At 31.4% G+C, this 26,675-nt stretch overlaps 2 protein-coding genes across 3 annotated transcripts; one reads left to right on the top strand and one right to left on the bottom strand.

Annotated features, from left to right (window-relative positions):
- The first annotated feature begins 991 nt into the window (after nt 1-991).
- On the top strand, nt 992-24,081 carry Marf1 (meiosis regulator and mRNA stability factor 1-like protein). 2 transcript variants are annotated; one of them, XM_088181873.1, is made up of 26 exons: nt 992-1,139; nt 1,331-1,437; nt 4,358-4,479; nt 4,558-4,701; nt 4,776-4,966; nt 5,046-5,166; nt 9,574-9,752; nt 10,331-10,410; nt 10,475-10,596; nt 10,667-10,814; nt 11,522-11,678; nt 11,736-11,865; nt 11,930-12,130; nt 12,729-12,932; nt 13,001-13,173; nt 13,237-13,409; nt 13,477-13,706; nt 13,768-13,918; nt 16,241-16,407; nt 16,475-16,630; nt 16,695-16,907; nt 21,097-21,381; nt 21,456-21,603; nt 21,671-21,828; nt 21,901-22,018; nt 22,538-24,081. In XM_088181873.1, the coding sequence occupies exons 2-26, from the start codon at nt 1,335-1,337 to the stop codon at nt 22,576-22,578; spliced, it is 3,915 nt and encodes a 1,304-aa protein (XP_088037999.1). In that variant the 5' UTR covers nt 992-1,139; nt 1,331-1,334; the 3' UTR covers nt 22,579-24,081. The 2 variants fall into 2 exon arrangements, with proteins under 2 accessions (XP_088037999.1, XP_088038000.1); XM_088181874.1 differs by lacking the exons at nt 16,475-16,630; nt 16,695-16,907.
- Nucleotides 24,082-24,270: 189 nt separating this feature from the next.
- Nucleotides 24,271-26,060, bottom strand: ND-PDSW (NADH dehydrogenase (ubiquinone) PDSW subunit). The gene is made up of 4 exons (XM_088181875.1): nt 25,891-26,060; nt 25,538-25,673; nt 25,339-25,475; nt 24,271-25,070 (listed from the first exon to the last, which is right to left on the bottom strand). Exons 1-4 carry the CDS (start codon nt 25,970-25,972, stop codon nt 24,955-24,957), a joined length of 471 nt encoding a protein of 156 aa, XP_088038001.1. The 5' UTR covers nt 25,973-26,060; the 3' UTR covers nt 24,271-24,954.
- Between the last annotated feature and the right edge of the window lie 615 nt (nt 26,061-26,675).

The following is a 26,675-nucleotide window of genomic DNA, read 5'->3' as shown; positions in this document are numbered from 1 at the left end:
ATAATTAATTTTTAAATTTTTCAAAACTATTTTCATCATATTTAAATCGTTTTAACGATATCGAATGTAAGGCGGCTCCATAAATGATATTGTAGGGGGGCAACTTGGCGTACTCTGGTAACTCTGGCGTGACGGGCACTATTATTTGGGCGACTTCAGCTGACTCGCACAGCCGGTGCGGGCCCCGCACACCGTCCGCTCGCATACTTATAATTTAACATGTAATTGTAATAATATTCAATAAAAAATACTACTACAGCGGCTCAGTCCGTATCTAATTACCATCCGTCACCTCCAGTCGGTAATATGTCACAGGTTTTTCGTGAATTGTTTATCTCCTCTTACCCTATGTCACAAGATGTCATTGAGCCAGATGTCATTGTTAATTTAACACTGTTACAATTTCTCTAAACCCACCCCACTCCCATGACATAATTTACTGTGACATGATTTATGGAAGCCATTTAAATCATTCACGTGCTATCAACATTTTCGTAAGTGCTACCGCCGGCAAGCATGCAATGGGTTTGTTTTCCTGATCAAGTATTTTTGGAAATCGATAATGATTTAGCTAAAATAAAAAACATTTTTTTTTTATACTTTTGTAAGTTTTTATTATGTCTTTTACTATACAAATTCATTTTTCACCCTTATAACCGATTTATTTTATTCTAAATCTTTTTGTAAAACATTACGTCCACGTTAGGATATGGGGGCCATATATATTTATGAATACAATTTAATTTGCAAAAATATGTTACGGTTTTAAACTCTTATTTTAACATGTTCACTATGTTTTCTTGATGTTAATTTATGAATGTATTCACCGTAAAAAAATCGACGTGTAAACAACAATATTACAATCAATTCTTAAATTATTATTTTTTATAATTTTCCGTTTGTATTATTACATTGAAATAACATTTTTCATGTTGAGGCTAAAATTGAAGGATTATCGATGACCAAGCAAATTATTTGCGTTGGTAACCCTGAGAGAATGTTTGTATCGTTCAATACGTCGTTGGCAGGACTGTACGTCTATGGAAGGCGGCCGAGACGATCGCTCGTATTTGACACGAGCGTGAATTGTAGTGTATCAACGCAGAACGAGTGCTTTTTATAGCATAAGCGAAAACAATGTAATTATTCAATCGTGCGTCGTCAAGTAGAAAATCAAAACTTAATCTTTTTGTTATTATAACTGAATTGACATATAACCTTTTGTTGATTTTTCTCCATAAATATCACGCATAATTCAATACATAATGATATATGTATAAATTCAGCTTCAAAGTGAAAATTATATATTTGTAATTGTTTATGTGTGAAGCAAAATGAGCGACTCTGAACCAGAAGCTGTTGATGATAATGCAGTAAAAATGGGGAAGAAATTCTCAGGCTTCAAATTTCCACCTCCGCCTAGATTAAAAAGATCAGGTAATGTTTAATACTAACACTTTTATCATTAACTTGTAAAGTGAGTCATTGTGATTCTCTGCATCATTGTTTACTAAAAAACATCATCAACTCATTTTTTTATTGTACTATATTTTATTTCAAAGAAAAGCGGTAAAACATATTTATTAGTATTTTCTATTATTTTATATGATAATATTATATTATATTTTGCTAAACAACCTGTTTGTATAGATAAAGTGTGTGCTGCTGTCATTGAAGGTTATAATAGGTTACGACTATTTGATTAATTTCACAAGCTGCTTGAACCTGAATAGCGAAAGCTGTTAGTGAACGATGAGGCAATACATTATTTACTGGAACAAACCACACCCTTTATTATATTATATTAACAAAGAAAAAAATCACAAAAAAAAACACTTTTCCAGAGCATTTATTATTAAACATATGGTCTCTTGCCATACAAGATCTAACATACCATCAGTTTTGTAATTATAATATGAAACTACCAAAAATAGTAAATTATTTTTTCCAGTACTTATTCAATACAAATTTTTATAAATTATTTTTAAATCACAATCGTTAAATTTTTTTTGCAATAATGACATATCTACATATGTATAATACATACAAATATACACTACCATTCTAAAGTTTAAGACTAAACTATTTTTTGCTGATATTCTTAATATTCAATTATAAAAAAACAACATTATATGAAAGATTTAATTTTAAATAGTATTTTTGAAACAAAAAATCATTTAATTGGCTTTCATAAAAAGATCTACCTCAATTGGATTACACTACTTGAACTATTCTTGGCATTCTATTAACTAAATTGTTCGATGTAGTGGTTGATTTACTCTGTAATCATTCCCATACGGCATTTTGGGAATTTAGTGAGTGCTTATATATTTTTTAATATTCTTTCTTCTTCGTATTTTATCTGTAAAAACTCTCTGCACAATTTTTTCAAATCCTCTGTATTTTACAAGGTTTTCAACTTCCGCTGCTTAGAAATAGCCCAACACCATAAATCAACCTTCACTTTGCCTTATAGTTAGCACAATACAGTTAGGACTCATTTATTCGCTGATTGTTCGTATAACAAATATTCTCCGATTTGATCCACATTTCAAATTTTGATTCATCAGACTATAAAACTTGGCACCAATCTTCGAGTGTCCAATTTCGATGCTCAGTCGTACCACTTCTTTTCACTGTCTCGTCGTAACAAAAGACTTTTTGGCAACAATGCGTCCTCCAAATTTCGCTACCCTTAATCGACATTCAACGGTTGATACTGATATATTTTCAACACCTCTTTAACTCAGGAGCGAATTTCTATTGCCGTAAGACTTCTTTTCTTTTACCTGAAAGCACTATATGGCGTTGTTTTGATGCAATTTTAAGACTTCCAGATCGAAGTTTATCACAATTTATTTATGCATCTGAATAGGGAAAATTGCAGCTATTTTTTCTGCCGTCAAATTATTTTTCTGCCCCATTGTAGTAATAGATTTTTATTTTTAACGCTTTTTTTTAGAAAGTATTAAAATCACCTGAGAGTTCTTTTTGTATGCGGATCTGGCATTCCACGTTTTTAATTGTTAATTTGACAAGTTTGCATGGAATTCTTCTACTGCTTACACCCCATCGTAATACACATTTAAATTAACGATAATATAATACGTGTTTGCATTGAACTCATACGCCGTTTTGAAGATCTGTTGTAGGGAGTGTATTATCGTTTTTTCCTTATTGTTTTAAAAAGGTATAACAAAAAACTTTTGGTGCAGTTTTGAACATCCATTGCTCAGTTAATTCCAGTGCTAATAAAATTACGTATTTTATGAAATGGGCATAATCTTTATACATAAATTACATTTCACATTTATTATTTTCTGATTTATTGCGGCCCGTGGAATATTTTTTTTTTTAGAAATCGCAAATCACGAAGCCAGACATTAATCAATTATTTCCTTGGATGACTTTTTATAGAATCAAACGAATTGACTGACATTACGTAGGATGCAGTTTTAAAATTACCTGAGGTCCATAAAGTAGGCTAATGGTGCCATTATGTAGTGACGCAGATGCTTGGTTAGCTTTTTGGCACTATTAGAAAAATCTTAATTGGGCATAATAAAGATAATTTATTACTTTGAAACAAGAAATCTAAATGAGATTTTTTATTCCTATACAAATACATATGTATACCAAAATTACAATTCTTAATACTATCATAATTAAATAAACATTGAAAACAAACTAAGAAAAAATAAAAAAATTAATGTGATAGGAAGATGAAATATATGTAAATTTTGCAATCTGGGACCCAGAGCCAGGGCTGGATTAACCCCACTAAGCACGTGCTTAGGATACCAGAATTTTCAGAAGTGTTAGGTCAGTTATCACTTGCTCCAGATGAACATATTGTCAAAAACAAAATGCATTTGTAATGATTCTTAAACTTTTATTTTGCTTTTGTGACACTTGTAAAAAATTTTGAACCATTTTTAACTCTTCTATCTTTAGTTTCAATTTAAAATATTAAGCTTTGTTTAATATTCGGGGGCCCACAGTAATATTACTAATGTCCACAGAATACCACTTTAAAAATAAATATTAATAGCGAAATATAATATTTTTATATTGAAAATTTCAGAGATTGCATTTGAGACAGCAAAAAAATATAATTAAATAGTATTTTCGATGTGTTGAAAAAAGATCATTACAAATAATTAATCATAAACCATATTTTTATGGTATCATATGATTAATTATATATTAAATCAGGCATATGTATATTCCGACGTGCCTATCACAATACCTCTCACATATTTGTTTAATTATTATCAATTACTATAAAAAGATTTAAACTGATCTGTACACATATGTATATACCCTATATTATAACATAACATATTATTAATTTCAGGAAATTCGAGTAGCAGTGACGATTTAAATGATATTCAAAATTCCTTAAACAATACAAGATTATCAAATAAGAATGAGGAATTACCACCTATAGGATTTTTCTGGGATATTGAGAACTGTCATGTGAGTTTATGTTCCTTTTGTTAAATTTATGCATATTTTTTATTTACTGTTATATATAGCAATTTATCATGTGTTCAGGTGCCTAAGATGTGTTCGGCTTTAGCTTTCGTAGCTGCAATTAGGAATAAGTTTTTAACTGGACGACGCGAGGCAGAATTTGTTGTAGTCTGTGATACTCGTAAAGAGCAACAAATGTTATTGCAAGAATTGAACGACGCACAAGTATGAATTAATGTTGATAATATTGTATCGTGCTATGAATATCTTATCTGAGATTGTGTTGTGTGTATTTTTAGGTGAATCTTTTACACGTTTGTGGGACCCAAAAAAACGCTGCTGACGAAAAATTAAGACAATGCATGCGTCGATATGCCGAATTACATTCTAGGAACTCTTGTTCGCCGATAAATTATGTAGGACTGCCAGCTATATTGCTGATATCCGGTGATATTAATTTTGTAGCCGATTTGAGCGATTTTCGTCATAGGTGTTTATACTTTTACTATTTTTTTAAATATAATCTAATTAATAATAATTTAATTTAATTTAAATTAATGTTATTCTAGGAGAAAGATGGAAGTTATATTAATTCACAATAGTAATAGTACGTCTCAAGTTTTATTAGCTTGCGCTAACGAATCGCATTCTATTACAAGCTTGACTAAGCGTCTTCCAAAAGTTTATAAGGTCAGTATTATTTGCGAATATATTCTGACATATAAAGATTTGTTTGCTTGTAATGTAAAAAAAAATATAATCGCAAATAATATGTGTGTTTAAAACAAAATGTACAACTTAGAAGATAATGTGCAATGACTGAGGATTAATGGTAAAAAATATTTAGCATTGATTGTAGGTAGACGCATTCATAAATGAAATAGCCATTTGACGGTCTGACTTCAAATTTCTCTGATAATGGATTTTTAAAATAATAAGTAACTTATGTTGCAATATAATTTATTAATTTAAATATAGCTACGCGTCTAGGTGAAATAATAATATTAGCTACGCGTCACACCATATAAATGACTCATCCACCATAATAAAGGATTAGCGATTTTTATATATAATTTTTTTTTTAAATCCTAATTTATTACAAACAGTAATAAAAAATATTTTATGAGTGCTTAGTAACGGGTTTTGGAGAATATTATCCAAAATAAAATCAAAGATGTCTTAAAAAGAAGACCTTATACAAGAAATAAGACTACATATAAATTGTGTTATCGTTATCTTTGTGGCAACAAAAATATTTTTTAAATTAAATAAAAATGAATACACCCATACCTCGCTTTACGGCCTAGATACGTTCCACGAAACTTGGCCGCAAAGCGAAAAGCCGTATAACGAATCAATTATTCTAATACAAATTCATACAAATTCAATGGGATCGGTTCCAAATTTGTTAAATATGTAACATGGTTTATCATTTAAAATGCATTTTATCTTTTTATTTCATTTAAATCAAAAATACATACATAACAAGTACATACATTTGTACATAAAATAATGACAGACTCCAAAAACCAACAATAATCCATAAACAAAAATGAAACAACTTAATGTTACATAAAATATGTGTATGAATACATATATAATTTTTTTTAAAATGGCTTTAATCTGAAGACGATGAAGAAATTTCATTTTCATTTTTCGCTGGTAAGAATGGGCCTGGCTTAAAAAAATTGTCCAGCGTTGTTTGTCTTGCCTTTTTGTCTCTTTCGTTCTTCAGTGATTAATAACAGCTAATGGCTGAGTTAATTCCTCGAGAAACTTTAGCGCTACGTTCGACGTCAGGATCGTTTTCAAGGAAGATGTTTATTCCTTGTTCGAAATAGGAAAAAGCTTTTGACAATTTTTTTGATGTTAGCTGTTTGAATACAACAGGCTCTGTCTCTTCATCAAATGCTGGTTCTGCTTGCAACTGAATGAGTTCCTTATATGAAAGGGATTCCCTATCAGCTTCAAGTAGATCAAGCACATCACGTTCGTTCAAACCTTCAAAGCCGAGATCATGTGCTAGATCCAAAATGTTTTGCCTAATTTCAAGAAGGCAATTAACTTCTGCATCAGTACTTTTTACACATTCTGGCCATATTTTTTTCCAAACATGGTTCATTGTTGTTAGTTTTAATTCCTTCCATGATTCACTGATGCTGTCAACAGCATCCTTGATGTTATGGTTTTTCCAAAATGTTTTAATTGAAGATTTACCATCGGTTTCCCTTATAAGTTGTAGGAAAGTTCGGCGTAGGTAATATGCATTAAAAGTGGCTATTGTACCCTGATCTATTGGTTGGATCAGAGTTGTTGTATTTTTCGGAAGGTACTCAATCATGACATCTTCAGATACTTCAGATAAATTAGTAGGATGCCCTGGTGCATTATCCATAATTAGAAAAGCCTTGTTGCTTAAGTTATTGTCTCGCAAATATTTTTTCACTTCTGTGCAAAAGTGATTTTTGAACCAATCCTCTAAAGTAGCTTTAGTCATCCAAGCTTTCTGGTTGGATCTTAATATGACGCGTAATTGATTTTTATTTAGTCCTTTAAGAGGCCTTGGATTTTCGGACAAATATATTAAAAGTGGTTTTAGCTTAAAATCACCCGCGGCATTTGCACCAAGTAGCAAAGGTAATCGTTCTTTAGACACCTTATATCCAGGCGCAGATTTTTCGGTTTTTGAAATGTACGTGCAATCAGGCATTCGCTTCCAATAAAGCCCTGTTTCGTCTACGTTAAACACTTGTTCAGGTTTATGACCACCTCTTTCAATAATTCCCTTTAAAATGTTGGGATATTCCTTAGATGCGGCCTCTTCGGCGCTAGCTGCTTCATCTTTCATTTTAAAATTATGCAAATTAAATCTATTTTTAAATTTTTTAAAAAATCGACATCGAAAAAAAGTTTTTTTGCCGTTATAGCGAAACATTTTAGGCCGTTAATCGAAAACGTGCCTTAATTGAAGAGGGCCGTTATAGCAAAAGGCCGTATAGCGAGGTATGGGTGTATAATATATCTTCAAAGAAAATCGTATAGCGAAATATTTTACGATGTTTATCTCATAAGCTGCTATTTTATTTAAGTCAAGGTTAAAAGGTTTGTTTGTCCATGGATATGATTTTTAAAAATTGTTAAATTATTACTTATCGTCATAATATTTTTTAATTATTTAATTTTGTATGGAAAGAATTATAATAACAAAATCTGTTAAAAGAATATACTGTCTAAAATATAATTAATCCATTTTGGTGCCCTAAAATATTCAAATATGCCGGTAAGAGTGTTAAAGGTAGTTTCATAAAAGCGTGTTAACACGTGTCTGGCTGTACGATCGAGTCCCTGAAAAGCGTGTTAATTGGAATCCGGCGGATTAAGTGTTAAAAGAAATTAAAATACATGATAAAATAGTCAAATTTGCCAATAAATAATAAAAACTTTGAAATTTATTAATGGAAAAGCACAGAATTAATCAACGATTTAATGAGTTTGTGGTCTATTTCGTCGTGATAAATTCTTTCAATCACTTCAATAAGTAGTGTAATTCGATCTTCAAGAGTGGTCATTTTTATTCTTAGCCTGATTTATTGCACCCGTTACGATATTTTGTTTTAAAAACTTTGAACTGATCATTTGTTATAAAGGATAGATTAAAATTTGTATCGTCTTAGGGACGCTTTGGCATCAAAAGTATTTTCACTACAAAAGCTGACAGTTAATTAGCTAGGTAACTACTTAAAAACAATGTAGACATATCACTAAATGAGTGGTAAAAATAATCCGTGAAATCCAATAAATTATGATTTTGAGAAGTAGTGCGTTTTTTTTGCACGCTAGTGTACAGTCCGTCCAAGATATGAACGCTCATCGTCACAGTATTGGTGAGAAAATATAATATGGTGACCATGTGAAATTACAAGTGCAATTAATTTTTACTTTTTTAATTTAATTTGTTGAGGAAAGTGTAAAATATCACTATCTTACTTATTTTGTTTATTTATGTACATATTTAACTCAAAAACACGAGAGCAGTTTTGGTATCACTCTCCAGATTGAATATCTGTTCAATATAATATTTTTAAAAATACCAATAGAATATTACAGAAATTGTTTTATTGATTACTAAATACCACAACATGACAATAATTTATAATAAAAATAGAACACGTTATAATTTTTAATTCAATTTCCAACGTATGGTCACCCTACCCTTAAAACAGCCCTGATTTAGTATTGGTAACGTTCTCCTATCGGTGTAAACAAATTCGCGGAAAACTGTGTATGTATGTATGCATGCATGCGTACACGCACCCTTATTTCCAACACAACGAAGATGAGCGCTAACATCTTGGATGGACTATACATACGATAACATCTAATAAAGATATATGCAAAGTAAAAAATAAAATAATAATCATGATTATATTAAACGGTTGTACTAAATATTATCATCTGTATCTATTTACAGATGTTACGCAAAAAAGGTTTTTTGTTTTTTTGGAGTATTTTACAAATATGCTACCTTGAGCTGAGCCAGGAATAATTTATAATACTTGATCAAGTTTTATTATTTACTATTTTTATATTGACTTTAAACTATCAACAACGAAAAGCAAAATATGATTTTAGTTACTAATATGACCAACAAGTCACATTTTGAAATTTGTAGTATGGTTTTTTTTTTTTGTATGTATAAGTAATGATGGTCCGTTTTTGATAGAAAGATGTGACATTTCTCCAGTATTCGTGTGTATTTTTGAACAATCACATAAATTAAATTAATATTTTATTATTGAGAGAAGTACGCAGTATCCCTAACATTATTGAACTTTAAATAGTAAAATTAATTATTATTTATTTGTAATAAAATTATTGTCACAGTCAAATTGAATACATGTCATATTTAAATGACATGTTTACATTATTGAATTTATCAATCTAAAAGGATAAATTTGAGCCGAACTTAATGTTATTTTTATCCTTATCTTATAATAAATATACTGTTTATATGTGCATGGCTTGCTTTGCTTGCTTTATGTGATGTGATTAAAATACTACACCATGACTAATAAAGATTAATGTTTATACCTTTAGGAAGTGAAAGATGCCAATGGATATAATTTAAGAGTATTCGGATTACCACTTGCGCCTTGGCATGCGACACTCTTGGCTCGTCGACTGAATCAATTGACTGACAACTGCGGCGGAAAAGTGATTAGCATAAACCCTCCCAGAGCGCTTATTCGATATCAAACTCATCATCTAGCTCAAAGGTGAAATACAAAATAAACTTCGGTCGATTCGCAACTACAGTTTGATAATGACTGTAATTCTATCTTACATTACTACCTACATAGTTGTGATAATACTATTAGTTTAAAATAATTAATAATAAATCGATATAAATAGTCTATATTTTAAATTTATGTTATTTAATATCATTTTTTGAATGTATAAATTGTGCTAACTCAGTTTTTAGCTTAGTATTGTGAAAGATTCTTTCGAGTTAACCCGATGTGGCAAACTTAAGGTCAATGTTCATTGGTTAAGTGCCGTTATCAATTAGGCCGTCATTGGATAAGACAGTAATTAATAAAGAATTACTTTCTCAGTCTGCGATAGGAGTGATAAGGCGCTCTAACTCCCTCGATACTCAGTGATGTGGTTGCATAAAAATATCACAATCGAATCATTTTTATTTTCCGTGACTGTTTTAAATACATAGTTGCTTTAAAAACATTGATTATTAAGATTATTAAACATGATGTTAAATTACAATTACGCCAAAGATAGGTATGACTTTAATTTTTTAACATTGTCGTATCGTTTTGATAATATTTAATAATTTCAGAGCTTTGAAGCGAATAGACGGCGAGGACGTGTTCGGACACAAGATACGCGTGTTCCCGACAGGAAAAGGTTATTATAATGGTATGTGGGAACTTATTCACAATTTTTTATTGTAACATTTTTGTAATCATTTTTTTATATTTAGCAATTCGATCTTCAAGCGATGATGGATATCACACCGGACCGGGTAGATCGACAAGCGCTCCCACCGTAGCCCCAATCATGCCGCCGATGCCTACGTTCGCGCCCAAGCAGGCGTCTTCACAAGTTTGTCGCAGCTATATAGTATGACTTAGTAATAGTAGTACGAAATTTTTATATAAAACTTAACATCCAGGTTCAGACCAATGGGAGTTGGAATAATGGACATTTGGTACATTCATGCTCCGAGGATAATGTGAGTCGCAGTGCTCAGCGGTCCACGCCTTTAACTCCTGTCGGCCTTCGAAGTATCAGAGGAACTCATGGAAATCGCAAACCATACAGTTAGTACTTTTTTTTATTATTGAGTATCTGTTGAAATATATTAAGCTATTTTTATGTTGAAATTGCCCTGTTATCTTTAGTTGTCTATTAAGACACGAAATACGATTTTAATGAACAATGAATCATCATGATTTGTAATTTTATTAGATCTTTACTAATATATTTTGCTTTAAAAGTTATTTTTTTTGTAGTGATTTTGAAATTCATATTTCATACTGATTTATTGCTTTACTTAGTCTTAAGCGATACCAAATATTTACTTATTACGTTTCAGATACAAAATATGTAGGATTTATTTAAACGAGTACTTCTTTGTATTTTTATTTATTTATATCGATACACCTACGATATGATTACACCTACACCTCTAAAAAAATGAATGATTACATTGTTCCACTTCTACGCATGTTGTAAGTGCGGTGACCATTTTAAGCTATTGCTAATCCTTTGTGTTGCATGCCTGATTCGCACTAGTTTGTTGTTTGATGAACAGTGAAATAGGGAAAAACATATTTCTCTTACAATATTTTTTTAGCGCCCAGCAATACAAGGCAGTCATTTTTCCACCGCCCCCTATGTATATGAGCTTAGGAATATCCAGGTTCTAAACAAAGTCTATTTTGCAGTCTCTTTATTTTAAATCTTTATATTACTTTTAAAAAACAATTTCACATAAATTATCCTAATAATATATGTTTTTATACAGACGGATACGGAGAACAAAATTCACATTTGAAGCCTTCTCCGTCACCATCACCAGTGCCATCGCTTTCGCCAGCAACGTCTATCACTCCCTCGCCTTCTCCTAGTCCTACCATGATCGACGGAAACAATTGGAATGTGTCAGATGTCAGCGATCACAGGTAAGTCAATCTTGATTTATAACGTGTATAATTTCACTCAATCTAATCGTTTTATAGTGATGCTAGATCAGGATCTCCGATGAACGGACCGACGTTCGTCGATATAACAGTAACGAATTTGGAACATTCTGCCGAACCTATGGAAGTGCGCAACATGCTGCATAGGATATTCAGCGAACATGTTCCGGTGAGTTTCTTTTCGTTAGTCGATCTATCGCATTAGAGATGTAAAAATAATCGGTATGTGCTAGGTTGTCGATGTGAGCATTCGGGGATCAGCCGAAACTCTTTGGGCTCGCGTGAGAGTCTGCGGCACTGGCGCTGCTCAACTAGCCGTCGCTCGTTTGCACCGTAGGCGAGTTGCTGGTAGACGACTACTGCTCTCTTTAGCTCCACCGCCAGCGCCGACATGTCTTCCGATTTTGAGACTTCAAGTCGCTTCTCTCCTTCAGGTTAATCTATAATTATTTATAATTATATGAAACGTTTGAGTAGGTTGAGTGAGTTGACTATATTCACTACCTCGATGCTCTAAAGTGCAATCAAAATCAATAATATTACATACAGATGGCAAATTAATGGGTGGCAAAGGTAGATGAGAGATTGTTGATCCTAAAGAACAACTATGCAAAATTATATATAGGTCTATTTAATGGTTTCGGAGTGTATACATAAAGACATAAATTTAATGTTATTTATATATATGTAGGTACTGCAATATCCTCTTCGTTGCAGACTTTCAATGTTCATCAAGTTCAAATACTATAGGTAGTCAGGATTCCTGTCGCCATGTAACTATAAGTAGTTTATTTTTTTTTTGATAGTTTTATGGGTTATTTTGTGTTTTTTTAGAACACTAGCAAAAGGTTTTTGGTCTTTGGATAGGAAACAATACAAAGAAAGTAAGATTATTTATTTAATAATTATAAAAAGTAAGAATATATTTAAACGGATTTGGAATATTAGTTGTATGGAATAGGAGTAGGTTTTTTTGTAGTGAAAAATCAGCCATTTCTTTATGTATATATAACTAATTTTATTTGTAATTAGGCGGCACCGGATCAGACTCTACCACTGTTCAGATTACGAGAACTCTACGCCTCCAAACACGGTCGCGCTTTACCAGCGGCCGAAGTAGCACGTTTGAAAGACACTTGCGTGCTTGTCGATAGTCCTCGTGGCCGTTCAGTAAAATTAATACGACCACCTCCAGTACATCCGTTTCCTCTTCAACCGCAATTACAAAATCAAGAGGTGACTATTACTTATTTATTTATGGCGTTACTATGTACTTAAAATATTTTGTTATAAAAATCTTTCAGTGGTGGATTGAATCGGACGTTTGCAAATTGCACGGTGCAGATATGAACGAAGACGGCGACGAAGTAGTGATCGGTGGAGTCGGTCTTTTCCCAGTGTACATTGAACTACCTGTTTTATCTCATCGTTTGCATTCAATGTTGACCGAACACGGAGGTGGTCTGCTACTTCATTGGTAAATATTGACGATCGATTATTTTATCAAGAATGTGCTTAACATATTATTGATTACTTGTAGCTTTCCTCGGTGCTATCAGGCTCAGTTCGGAGAACAACTAGTGATCGATCACAACAGAGGAGTGCCTTTAGAACATTTGATTTCTAGCGTCCGCAGTGTAGTCATTAAAAATCTACTCAATCCCAGGGCGCGTAAAGTGATCATTGCGAATTCCAGCACTTCCACCATTGAAGGTTTATAGATTACCAATATATTATTATAAATTTAATGTGTATATATATAAATAAACATTTTCTTTAGGGAACGGACAAACGAGCAGCGACGAAGACGTTCCCGGTTCTTTAGTTTCGTTAAGGAATTTACTTTCTCGCGAGCTTCTAGATTTATTGCGCACGATGCCCAAGTGTCAGATGCTATTTTGTAGGTTAATTCCTAGTTACCATTTGCATTTTGGACGTCAGTGTAGGGTTGCCGATTATGGATTCACACGCCTTGCTGATTTATTGGAAGCTTTAAATCATACAGTACAGGTGGGTTGATAATTCTTTAAAAAAGGTGTATGTGTGCTATATACGTGTTTTATTTTTATAGGTGATGGGTGAAGGCGCTAGTCGTGTCATAACTTTGAGTCATTCAGCACAGATCAAAAGATTCACAGCTGATTTGCTGAAAGTGCTGCGGGCGCAACCCGATAAATCTTTAATGCTGCAACACTTACCAGAGCTATTTCAGCGATGTCTGAGTAAGTAACTTAACTAATAATTACATACAGCCATGGCCATAATAGAAGAATACTGAAATAGGCTCTGCAACAATAGAAAATAGGATAGTTTTGAATTGACCTATTCTTCAGAGCGTAATCCAGTAGGGCAGCGGTTCTTAAACTTATGTAGTCCGTGGACCCCCTTTTGAAAAACATTTTTTTTGCAAACCTCACTTCAACCCGAATTATTTTACTTCATTCTTGAGACTTAATTTCTTGCTCAATAATCTCATAGGCACTATGTTTTATAAATATTGCTAGTTAAATTGATAGTCTTGCGCAAATGCACAAAACCTATAAATATAGAAAGAACATTTTTATTAACATACATAAAATGAATAAAAATAGTATTAAAAAGAATAAAAAAAGCTACAAATTATAATACAACAAACTCGTACAAAACATTTATTAGTTAAATATTGCTTAAAATAGTTTTTATTAACACTTGATCGGCCGGAAACTTACCAATAAGTGTTTCGTGGCCCGACTTATCGGCCGCACACTTACTAGTAAGTGGTACACTTATTCGTGAGTGTGCATTTGAATACGTTAGCCAATGAAATCTGAGATTTGAACTGTACACCAACAATTACCTTTTATTGGATGTCTTTATTGTGTCGATTATAAATTATAAATGACAATTATAATTCGTAATATTTATTTTCTACTGGGTGTGGAAATTTGTTTTTATAAAAAACGATTTCGCTCGATTTGGGTCTGATGGTGTAACGTCTTGCACACGTGTTGAAGCACTAATACTTTTTTACGCTAGTTTACTTTTAATTTCTATTTGCTTCAGCAATTTCCAGTGACAGTAATATATTTTATATAATCGTCAATAGTGATGTAGTGAATTACATTTTTACTATACATATATACATAAATAAAAGTTAAGATAAAACAAAAATTGGCGCCTTTTGAACTAACCTTATTTTAGCTTTAAATTACAAAATTGGAATCTATCTAGCTTTTTATACATTAATATATTTTATAATTTATATAAATAAAATACAGTGACAGACAGTTTGTTAGTTAAATAGTTTGTTTAAATAACTGATTAAAAAAATAATGTCGAAAAAAATTAAGTTGCATAATATGAAAGACTCTTACATAAATTCATTTTGTCGTTTCCACAAAAGCCAGAAATAATATTACTGTTTTTACTGCTCGATAAATGATAATAAAAAGTTATAAAAGTAAAATCAAAGAAAAATAGGATTTTAGTTTTATTTATTTTTATTAGAAAGTATTTAAGTTTAGTATTTTATTTAAGTATTTATTTCAGGTATTGCAGATAGAAGTTAAACCAAATGATGAATCACAATATTTTCTATGCTTACGTTTCTTGATAGATTTCAAGGTTACTGTTCCATTATTTGAGTCGCCCTGGGCTATATTATGTTTCATTGTTTTTTTTGTTTTTATTAATGTCAAAATTGTTTCGCGGACCCTAGGTAATGGCTACGTGGATCCCCAGCTTAAAAACAGCTGCATTTGTGTTTATTAGGGCTCCCCACTATTTTGGCCAAAGCTGTATTTAAAAATAGTGCTCCTTGAAATCTACATATAGGAAATATTAAAATATATTTAGATAATATCCTTAAAATACTTTACAAATTCAAGGCAATAAATAATCTTAAGAAAAAGAACAGTATCTCAATGTAAATAGATCATGCTCAGTTTTCTTCCTTTGTCCAGCCCATACAATAAAAGTTCTCTGCAGAGTACATGATCGCACATTACTCTCAGTAGATTGCTTTTTAATCAACATGTTTTATTTTACACATAAATTTCTTTTATCGCATCATTATCATCGTATTTTATATTGTATTAAATGTTTAAAAACTACTATTGGAATGCTGTTAGTTGTTCTACAAAACATCTCCCATTAAGTTGCTATTGTAAAGCCAATCACTACTCTTCCACTTTTCAGGATGTTTACAGCACATGTGCGAGAACAACCTGATGAACTTTTTCAGCATTTGCCGTGGAAGCTCGCGGAAGTGCAGACATAGCGTGGTTTGTCGTCAGTTGACATTTCACCCCGTTTAATGCGTTTATTAAACCACTCAGAAACTTGAGCTTTACTTTTGGCTATATCTTTGAAAGCTTTCTTAGGCTATGTGAACTTCTCAGCTGCAGGAATCAGAATTTTACACACACCCGCTGTTCTTTTTCATCAGTCATTTTCACTTCACAATTTTTTTATTAATTCTAAACTAACTAGCTTACGTAGCTTTGATTTTTGTAAAATTTTGAATACCTCCCTCATTTATAATTTTTTTAATATTTTGTTAACAGATCGAGAATTTGAAGCTATCGAATACGGAGTTTGCAGATTAGAAGATCTCATCGGTAGCGTGGCTCGTTATTGTGTATCTTTTGGACCCGAAGAAGGTAGAATAAGTCTTCCAAGACATCGTCAAACGCCTGAAGAGATCTCCCGCATGCGCCATTTTGCATCTCAAGTGAGTATTATTTATATGTCGCTGTGTTTAAACGATATTTATCACAAAATTTATAAAATAAACGTAGGCTGCTGAGCTTTTGCGACATGCTCCAAACTGTCGTTTGGAACTGTCTAGATTTGTGCCGGCTTACCACACGCACTTTGGTCGACAGCTTCGTGTTGCTCATTACGGATTGCCAAAAGTTCAAGATTTATTCCACGCCATACCAGATACAGTCGAGGTTCATACTGTTTTGTTTGTTCTATTGTCAATGAGATAGATTCTAATTTGTGTTGTGGCAACAGATGTGGATGAACGAGGAGGGAGAGCGCGTTGTAGGGCTGCGCCCAGAGGCGGCCAGAGGAGTAGTCGGAGTACAACTCGCGGCACTTCCGTTACCCGTATCTCTAGCGTCATTGCCGCACACGTTCCGTTCTTTGTACGGTTACGCTTTGCTTCCGTCCGCTTACGGTTGTACAGATCTTATTACGTTGCTGCGATTATTGCCTAATTTACAAGTACGTACATTGAGCTTTATTGTGGTTTTAAATACGTTACTAACAAATTCATCAATGTAATATGGAGGAACAAATCGGAACATTGTGAAAATATATAATTGAAATATTTTTTTATGTTTCAATCAAATTATTTAATGTGACTTATATGGGAATGAGGTTGTGCTGTCTATTTTATGTATTTATGTTGTGAAATATGGGGATTTTTTTAGTACGTGAATGTTAATATTTTTATATTTTTAACTCATACAAATTTACAATACATACAACTACTTTCAATATTAAATATATATCATCAATTGTAGAAACAAATATGCATTTTTTGTATCTGATACTGTGTAACTAAAAACGCCAAAAGCATTGGTTATCAAAGAAGCGGGTAGTAAAATCAATCCCAAAACCTGTTTCATTATCTGTAACAATGACATTCATGGAATAATTAATTTTGAATTGGTCAAAGAAGTTAAGATAGTAACAACAGATAAATACTGTGAACTGGTGGGTTGATCGCATCAATCATAAAAAATAAAAATACCTTAATAATAGGTATTTTTGTAATATGTTAATGCACAACCTAGTATGACAAAAAAGGTTGTTGATCATTTTCTATATAACTTATCATTTGTTTAAATTAAGATGATTTTTTTAAAATAATGTAATTAAAACTGTCCAAGCAGTATTTTTGTTCAAAGTTTTTAAATTTTTATTGACTAATCAAAAAGTTACCTGAAGGTTGAATGTTTTTTTTCTATTTTAAAAATTCAAAATTATAATCTCAGCCTATGCACATCTTTAAATGAATTCAACGTGTACAATATAAGTCAGTTATAATATAAAAAATATATTTTTAAGTATATTTTGTGAAAATAAAAAGGTCAAAAATCGATAGATTTTGTCAATAAAAATCAAAATATAATTAACAATATCTAAAATAAACATGTCAATATTGAAAATATCTAATGAGTTTGCTTGTAATTTTCACATATAAATTGAGTTATTTTATCTTTGTGGCAAATAAAGTGTAGTTATTATAAATTAAATTATTAAGAATGTCCCTGTGTGAACACAGGGACATTCTTGCGGGCATGGTATCACAAATGCTTTAAATTTTATGCATACTTCAGAATAGGCATGAAATATGGTTGCATCAAGTTGGAGCATTCGCCCATGTGGTCTTCATACTATGTGGCTTATATTTGGGGATTGATTATTTTTATGTACCTATACTGATGATAAATATACAAAATATAGTTACGATTTTAATTTCTATAAATTTGTTCAAAATATAAACAGGAGTAATGAACGTATATCCGTATCGTATGATTTAGAGCTAAGGGGCGTAAACCCAGATTTGCCATATCTTTCTCAATTATGAATAATGATGACATGGATAGCTCTCGAACTGACTGTGTTAGCGCAAATATGGCATAGAGCCTGATTTCTTTCTCTACAGCCCTGAATGTGGCAACACTGCAAATTATGCGTTGTTGCCGCATGCCGAAAAAAAATTCTAAAAGATGAATCAACATTCGCATCCATTAAATCCCCGCTAATAAGGGAGCAGGAACGACATTTCAGCTTTTTCCAGGGGGGAGAGGCAAAAGTTGGCCAGTCTGGTCGTTTTTCTAATATTTTCGATTTCATTAAATGACATGCATCTTTCTAGCTAAATTCAATGGAAACTGTTTAGAATTCACGTCAAAAGCAATAGAATCGTGCTGTCGCTGTCACATTAGAAACGCTTGGTTATCTAACGTTCATGTTAAGAATTTTTATAACAATATTATGAATTACAAAAGTCCACAGTAATATTGGTAATGATAGCTATCATAATTTTAAAATGTATAATATCGAAGTGCAGACAAACTATGGAGCAATATGCAAGAGGCTACGTTTGTCTATACTGCTTCTGCTTATATTCCCCTGAGAATTGAGTTGGCTTAGTTTGTATTTTGGACTTGACCTAATAAAGTTTTAGAAGTTTCATTAGGTTAGGTTAGGGTTTCACAGCAAATGGACGTTTCGCAATTGTCAAATTGAGTTTATAGATATTTTAGAGCAGCATATAAGTTTACTAGTGCCTATCAGTTAAATTATATTTTCGATAGTAAAAATATATATCTACTGGTGAAAATATATTTGGATTTCACTAGTGAAAATATAATTTATATTATAAAAAAATACACATTCACTGTAACATTTGTACATTGCATGTAAATACATATTGATAAGTATGTAAATGTATATATTACTACATATGAAAAAGTTGAAATTATATAATTTTTCTAGCACCTGCAAGATAAATTATATTTTCAATGTTAAAAATATATATCTACCGGTGAAAATGTATTCCGCATATTTTAAAAAATATTTTTACTTTTTTTTAGTGATGACTGGAGAATTTTTGGTTTACAATAAGGGACGTCATTTCAGCTTTTTTCGTGGAGGGAGGCCAGTCAGTGGTCGTTCTTTTTTAATATTTTAATTTCATTAGATTCATATTATGCCATTAACCCGTTAGCCACAATGCTCAGCGGAACACCGTTGGTCGCAATGTATCAGATAGATACACCTTTATTTAAATTATTATTCACTTAATAATAAATAAATAAAATACAAATCTGTTCAATTTTTAGCTTAGAATTATATATTAAAAAAAAACAAACAAATATTTAGTATAATATTTTTAACCTTATTTGTACAAACAATTGGAGAAACTTAAACAGTGATATTATTTCTACGAATATTTTTCATCTTTTAATTTTTAATCATTATAGCATATTTCGCAAACGTTAATTTCCACGCGCATCGATGTTTTGTCAATCGTGATATTTTATTTTTTGTGCAAGGCATACATTTTCTTTTATTGGAAGAAACATTTTGATTATCTACATTATCCGTAGGTTTACTGTTTGATAAATTTGTCCAATTTTGATTGAAAGAAGATTGAAGATTGAAAGAACGGAATTCCTCTTTTAAGTGGTCATACGTTAGAGTTTCATTAAAAAATCTCTTCTACTTTTTATAGACTGATTGTTACCAATAAAAATAATTTGTGCGTTTATTGCACTATTTAACGATGAAAAGAAAATTACTATTGGCCAACGTTTTCATCTGCAGTCAGTAATCGAAGCATTTCTTTGTTCATGTTGTAAATGTTATTTTTATCGGTCATTCTAAAATAATATCACATATGAATCAGTAAAAAGATTAGGAAATAATATTACTAAGTGAAAATGAAAAAACTACAATAAATCTAGAAACGAAGTAGGAATGAAAAAAATATCTTAAATGGTCGTAATGTATTTTGTGTAGATAAATGCCGAATATTGTACGTTCTTCGATTTTAATTTTTATTTAATTATTAAATCTAAAAATATTTTATAAAATAAAACTAATTTTAATGTTAAAAAATAATAAAACGAAATTCACAAACACTACGAATGATCGTAATGTATATATATATTATACTACCTGTTGACTTGTCGAAGTCAGTTTTATGACTAACAGATGTATTATCCAAACCTATAATTAAAAAAGCATAAGCGTGCTAACGAAAAAAATGATACATGTATCTGATACTATTGTGACTAACGGAGGCTTAAATGACATGCATTTTTCTGCCCAAATTCAAGGTGAGACAAATGCCTCCACCTGGCTGCCCCAAATGACATCTTTGTGCGGGAAAGAGAATATATCGAAAACTAAACAGAGTTAAACTCGAAAGCCTATTTTTTTAATTAGGGCTTATATTAAAAACATCCTGAAAAATCACACTAGGGGTTATTTTCGGAGTAGGTCATATTTTCTGGGAAACGTATGAAAGATCCAGGTGTTGTGATGGAAAATATTTCAAGAAGAGCCAGTGCTTCTGACGTAGAAAATGGGTACCACTTGTGTCAAATATAAAAATCCTTATTTTATGGATCTGATGTATATATTACATATTTCAATCAATTTTATAACTCCATATATTCAATACATATCAACGTACACAAATTTTTAAATTTTAATAAAAATCTAACCAAATCTAAATTAGTTTTTGTGATGTCTGTCTAATTTTTATGGTTTCTAATAGCAAATTATATTAATCTTCACTATTTTATTTTGAAGTGTTTTTGTGAAAAATTACAGTTTTAAGTATTTATTTATTTAATTTAATTGATGTCTATTAACATTTATTGTGTTTCAGGTAATGGAAGGATGCGGTGAAGGCGGTGCGATGATTACGCGCAATTCTAAATGGATACCTGATAAAACACTGGATAACTCGGCGGAGAAGGAGAGGTCTAAAGGAAAAAGCAATGATAAAGTCAGCGGATGGGGGGCAACAGCGCTCTTAGCTTACTCCGTATTAGCAAGTGACCGTTGTGTGTCCAACGGAGGCTCGCCTCTTTTGCAGTTCCAAAAAGAGTTTCAGGAATTGGCGGGATATGAACCACCATTGTCGATATTGGAGAAGAAAAATTGCATTAAGGTAAAATATACTTGTACCTATACGACGTTACATACATAAATTAATATACTAATACAATTAATATGAAATTTTAGTTGGTGAACGGAAATGTTCTATTGTCCCCTATATGGCGCTGCATCGGACGAATGGTCGGTCTTCAAAAAGACCAAACTTTAACTACATCGGATATCAATAATGCATACCAGCAACATTATATGCATCCTTTGCCATTTAGAGAACTCGGTAATTGAAAATATTTTTATGTACTTCTTCAACATAATTCGTTGTTTATAAATTATACGTGTTATAGGATTTTCAAGTATCGACGTGCTCGTAGAATACGGTAGTGATGTTTGGGAGAAGAGTCCATCTGGACAGTTCCGCGTCCGTCCCGGATTCACCAGGTTGCTTCCGTTAGAAAAGAAAACTTCTGTGGATCTTTTACCGACTACGCCACCTGGCCAAAAAGTATTAATAATTCAATGATTATTATGAATATACATGGATCTTATGTTGCAATAATTAAATTGAATTTTTTAGAGCGGCGTATGGTCAACTCCACCAGCAGTTCCATGTGGTCCTTGGAATATGTCACCAGCGCCGCCTGCTCCGAATTTGCTACCACATCCTGCTCCACAGCTATTAGCACCAAGCAAACGTAAAATCATACATAGTTTTTAACTAACGTTACATCAATATTATTCACTAAAAATTAGAAATGGCTTCCCGATTAAAATATGATGACTTAGAGTTATTATAATAAGAAGAATCTGTCATTTGAAAATTAGTACTTATTTCACTTTGATTGGGTGGTAATCAATCACTAAAGTTAAATTAGGCAAATATAGAGAATGTGGTAGTAATTCCCCTTATAGATCTGCCAAAACTACACTTGTCGGTTGAGCCGTGTGCAGTCTTGTATTATCATGCTTTAATAGGAATTTAGCGTTCCTTTCTTCATCAAATTTTTTCATAGTGGATCGAAATAGTATTTGTCATCTATTTTAGCACAAGAATTATACCTTCACATAAGTTTTCATAAATTGTAACACCAGAACAAAATTTCTAGAACTCTAAATATTCCTCTGATTTTATAAAGTATTATAATTAATATTTTTAAAATTTAATGAATAAACTATATTATATTTTCAATTACAAAAATATATTTACTTTTTAGGTCGCATTCGGCTTGCAGCGCAATTCGATTCTCCCACATAGGTGAAAAAAGAGCGGGGAGAAAATAAATATGACAGAAAGCACATCACATTATAGACTGATTATTGTTGTCATTTTTAAATATATGTATAACGTATTTTATAAACATTCTATTTGTAATTTTTTTACTGGAAAAAAATTATTAATTATTTTTAATATTGCAATTTGATTGCATTATGAGATTATAGTGTAGTCCACGAGGACATGCAGGGTATATACCTAATCGCACAAGTATTTCATAACTGCCGTTACAAATAATTTGTATTTTCTTACGACTTCGATAATATACCTAAAAAGATACTAAATTTTATTCTTCGTAATATATCCGAATCATAATTTATTTTTACCCTATTCATTTTCGACTACACTTAAACATTTTACATTATTATATATATTTATATATGATATAAAAAATTAATTTAATTTTTTGCATTTATCGATTGAATATTTGAAAATTTACAATCAAGCTATTTTAACGTAAATGTTTGAGATGATTATTTAGCTACGTGTATACAATAAAAAAAAACGTGTCAATTGTCTTAAATTCGGCATGGCTGTGCATGCGATATGGTGCAGATGCATTTAATCTATATAATATAGCCGATGTGTGATTCTCAAATCGTATTTTTTATATGTGCGTTATTTTGTGTGTCGTCGTATTTAAGAATGGATATGTAATTTTAGGGAATCATTTTATTGGCTCAAAGTCAACAGTCATAGCGTTTTATTATTGATAATAATTTCACTGTGATCTATGTAGTGTGGTATATAAATGTATGTGTAATTTATAAAAAATAAATAAAAAGAATAAGTTGTACTTAATGAAAGTATGCCAATTTGAGCCAAAGTTGCATTGGGTGCCATTTTCTCGGCACCCCCAAAGTGATATATCGAAAATTAAGATCAAATAATTGTGTATTGTTATCGTACCTTATTCATTTTATATAATGCTTTTAATATGTGACCAAAAATATGTTATGTAGCGATTATTTAATAATTTAACCAACCCAATTAGTTTCTTGATCGCCCTCTGAGATTCTGTTAAATGCAGGGTATTTATTAGTTAAGTTATTTTTATTTATCGCTTTGATTTATTAGAGTTCCTATTTGTAATAAATAGATTTGCCGTATTTACATTCCTCGGCGGTGTACGCTCATTTTTATTTTCTAATTGTTGATAACGTCACAAGTATGATAAAAATATTGGTAGGTCATATAGAATATGATTTAATAATTAAAAAATATACATTTTCCATAGTGAGCGAATAAATGTATTAATCAAACGTTGTAGGTGTGTTTGTTGTATTACATGTTTTTATTCTTATAATAAGATTTCGTTACATTTTTTTTTAAATTATATATGTTTATGCATAAGGAAAAATTCAGTAATATTATGTAATTTTTATCAGTAAAGAATGTTGTATTACAAATTTTATTTTTTGTACTTACATTTTTTTTATGAATTCCAGTGAAATAAAGCGTTTATTTTTATTCATAAGTATAAAATGTCTTATTTCTCAATTGCTATCGAATTTTCGTATAAAACCATATTTTATTAAATCTTTTAATATCTATTATTGCACATTTTGGACCTCATTACTCTAGGATTATTTTTAACCTTTCCTTATCTGTGATGTGTAGCTAGTACACATTGCTTCTAATAATTAAATATCTATATAAATATAAAAAAATACTGGGTTGGGATTTTAAGTGTTTCTCTGTACTATATTTACGCATTGAATAAAATAATAAGTAATAATATCCACTCATTGGCATAGCAGAAATATTTTGTCGAAAATCAGGGATAAATTCATCAATACAATCAAACGTATATATGTGGTGTCACATATAATGAGATGCATTTTTGCAAACGGATACAACAGTCGCATGCATACACTATCGCTCTTTGAGCAGCAAGAAGGAAGACAAGTCGCGTTGACTCAGTAGTGTTATACTTTCTCTCTCATTCTCATCAATTAACACGCAACCGAGCGAAATTAATTCACCAACCGGGCCTAGTGGGGGTGCAGACCAATAGATACCGGACTTTCATTCAAATTCGTCTGCGCTGTTCAGCCATTGATGAAATACACATAGTGGGATTTTTCTACGCAGGTACTGCTGACTTCTATCCATTACAATGGAAAACCCACAAATTTGGTTTAGCTGATTTTGAGTTTCCAGATAAATGATTGTTTAGGGATGAGGGAATAGAAGTATATAAATAAAAATGCGTTTTTTAAGTTGTATGTATATATATATACATTAAAATGATCTAATTTAAAACAAAACAATTCATAACGCAAATCTATCAACGTTGCGTTCTAGATTATCAAAAAAGAACTTTTGGTAAATTATTTCTCAAAATAAAAGCATCGATTACTCTTCGACCTTCATACCAGTGCCGACAGGTCCATGGCGGCGTTCCCAAAGCATACGATGCTTTTGCTTCATGTAACATCTTCGAGCATTAGCGTAAACGCCCAAATCTCCATCTAGGTATCATATAAAAAATGATGAATAATAGATTAACAATAAATTGAAAGACGCAGCTAATTCATATTTTTATACAACATTAATATTATTGAGGTAATCAACAAATGGAAGAAGATTGTCAAATCAAGCAGTACACTATTTAGTGCAAACAATGTTTGAAAGCAAAGTTGAAGTGGTAGAAAAGAAAGCAGCCAAGGACTTGTTTCATTTAGTTAGATTTGTAACTTGGGTGTGGTATAAAAATGTATCAATTAAAAATATACATACACTTAATAAACCAGTTAGTTTCGGCGTCTTTGTAATAGTCCCAAAGTTTCATGCAATGTTGATTGTCTGGAGCTTCGTACAATGTACAATCTTCAAATCTTTGCCTGAGTATATTGAGCATCTCAGTTTCTACTAACCTGAAATTACATTTAAATATTATATTCGCTGTATATCAACTTTTTTAAAATGATTTACCAACCTGTCTCTTTTGAATTGAAAGTCGGCTTCAAATTCGCACACAGGGTCATCTTCATAACAGTGATCAACAGTTGCAACTCGACGATACTTTTGGTGATACCATGGGTATTGTTTTTGGTTTGGAGTTACAATATTGTCTATAATATTAAAATTAACAATGAAATGTAAATATAAAACTATAGACAACATAACCTAATTCTCGTTTATTACATAATAAGAAATTTGGATTTGAAAATTTGATATTTATTTATACAAAGATGTTGACTATTATACCTTTTGAGTTGTGTAATCAAAAGCAGGCAAATGTTAAAATTTCGATGTTGATGTGTCAGCTCAATTGGTAAATATACTCACCATGAAACCAGGTAACTGGTCCATCGAAGATCGACCATACAGTGTCGAAGAAAGCCAAGAATCTATCCCCTGGATCTGGCATCTTCGATTCTTCACAAAATTAACTCACGGCACTCGTAGCCCAAGAAAGGCAACTAATCGGCCATATGCTAAAATGGTGGACATATGTCAAAATTAATTTAAATAAATATCGCAATAATTATTAATCAGCTATAAAATACTGTTTAATCAATAAAATACATTTTAAATATTATAAAATGTATTATTATATACATAAACTACAAACATACAAATACTACAAAATCGTCACAATAATGTTTTTCTTCTCATTATTTAAAAAATGGTATTGCTGTTGAAAAATTAATTAAAATGAGTGTGTAATATAAACCTCAGTACTTGTTAAGATTATTGACACCAATGGCTATGAACATTTTCGCTGCGTTTGGCTCTAACGGCTATGAAAGCGGCCAACAACGTTTTGCTACATAAATACGTTTTAAAATATAAAACTTAGTTTTTATCGCCATACACGTGTTTATTCTTCATACATCGGTTAAAAATCGCAATTACCCATTTATCAGTGTCATCATTAAGCAGACAAAATGTTCATAAGCATGGCGCCGATATTCTTAACTAGAACCTAAGCCTCGATATTACCAAAATTGGATACTTCACTCATTTTATGTTGGCAAGTCGCACAGGTTAATAAAAATAAGGTGACCAGATTTTGCAAATATTAAACGAGGACAATAAAAACGAAAAGGCCATCGGGTCTTGTCCTGTAT

This window comes from Plectrocnemia conspersa, unplaced genomic scaffold, assembly GCF_051122295.1.
Source record: "Plectrocnemia conspersa isolate PC_06_02 unplaced genomic scaffold, ASM5112229v1 ptg000002l, whole genome shotgun sequence".
NCBI lineage: Eukaryota > Metazoa > Arthropoda > Insecta > Trichoptera > Polycentropodidae > Plectrocnemia > Plectrocnemia conspersa.
Note: the sequence above shows the minus strand (reverse complement) of the source record. Positions and strands in the feature narration are given on the sequence as shown.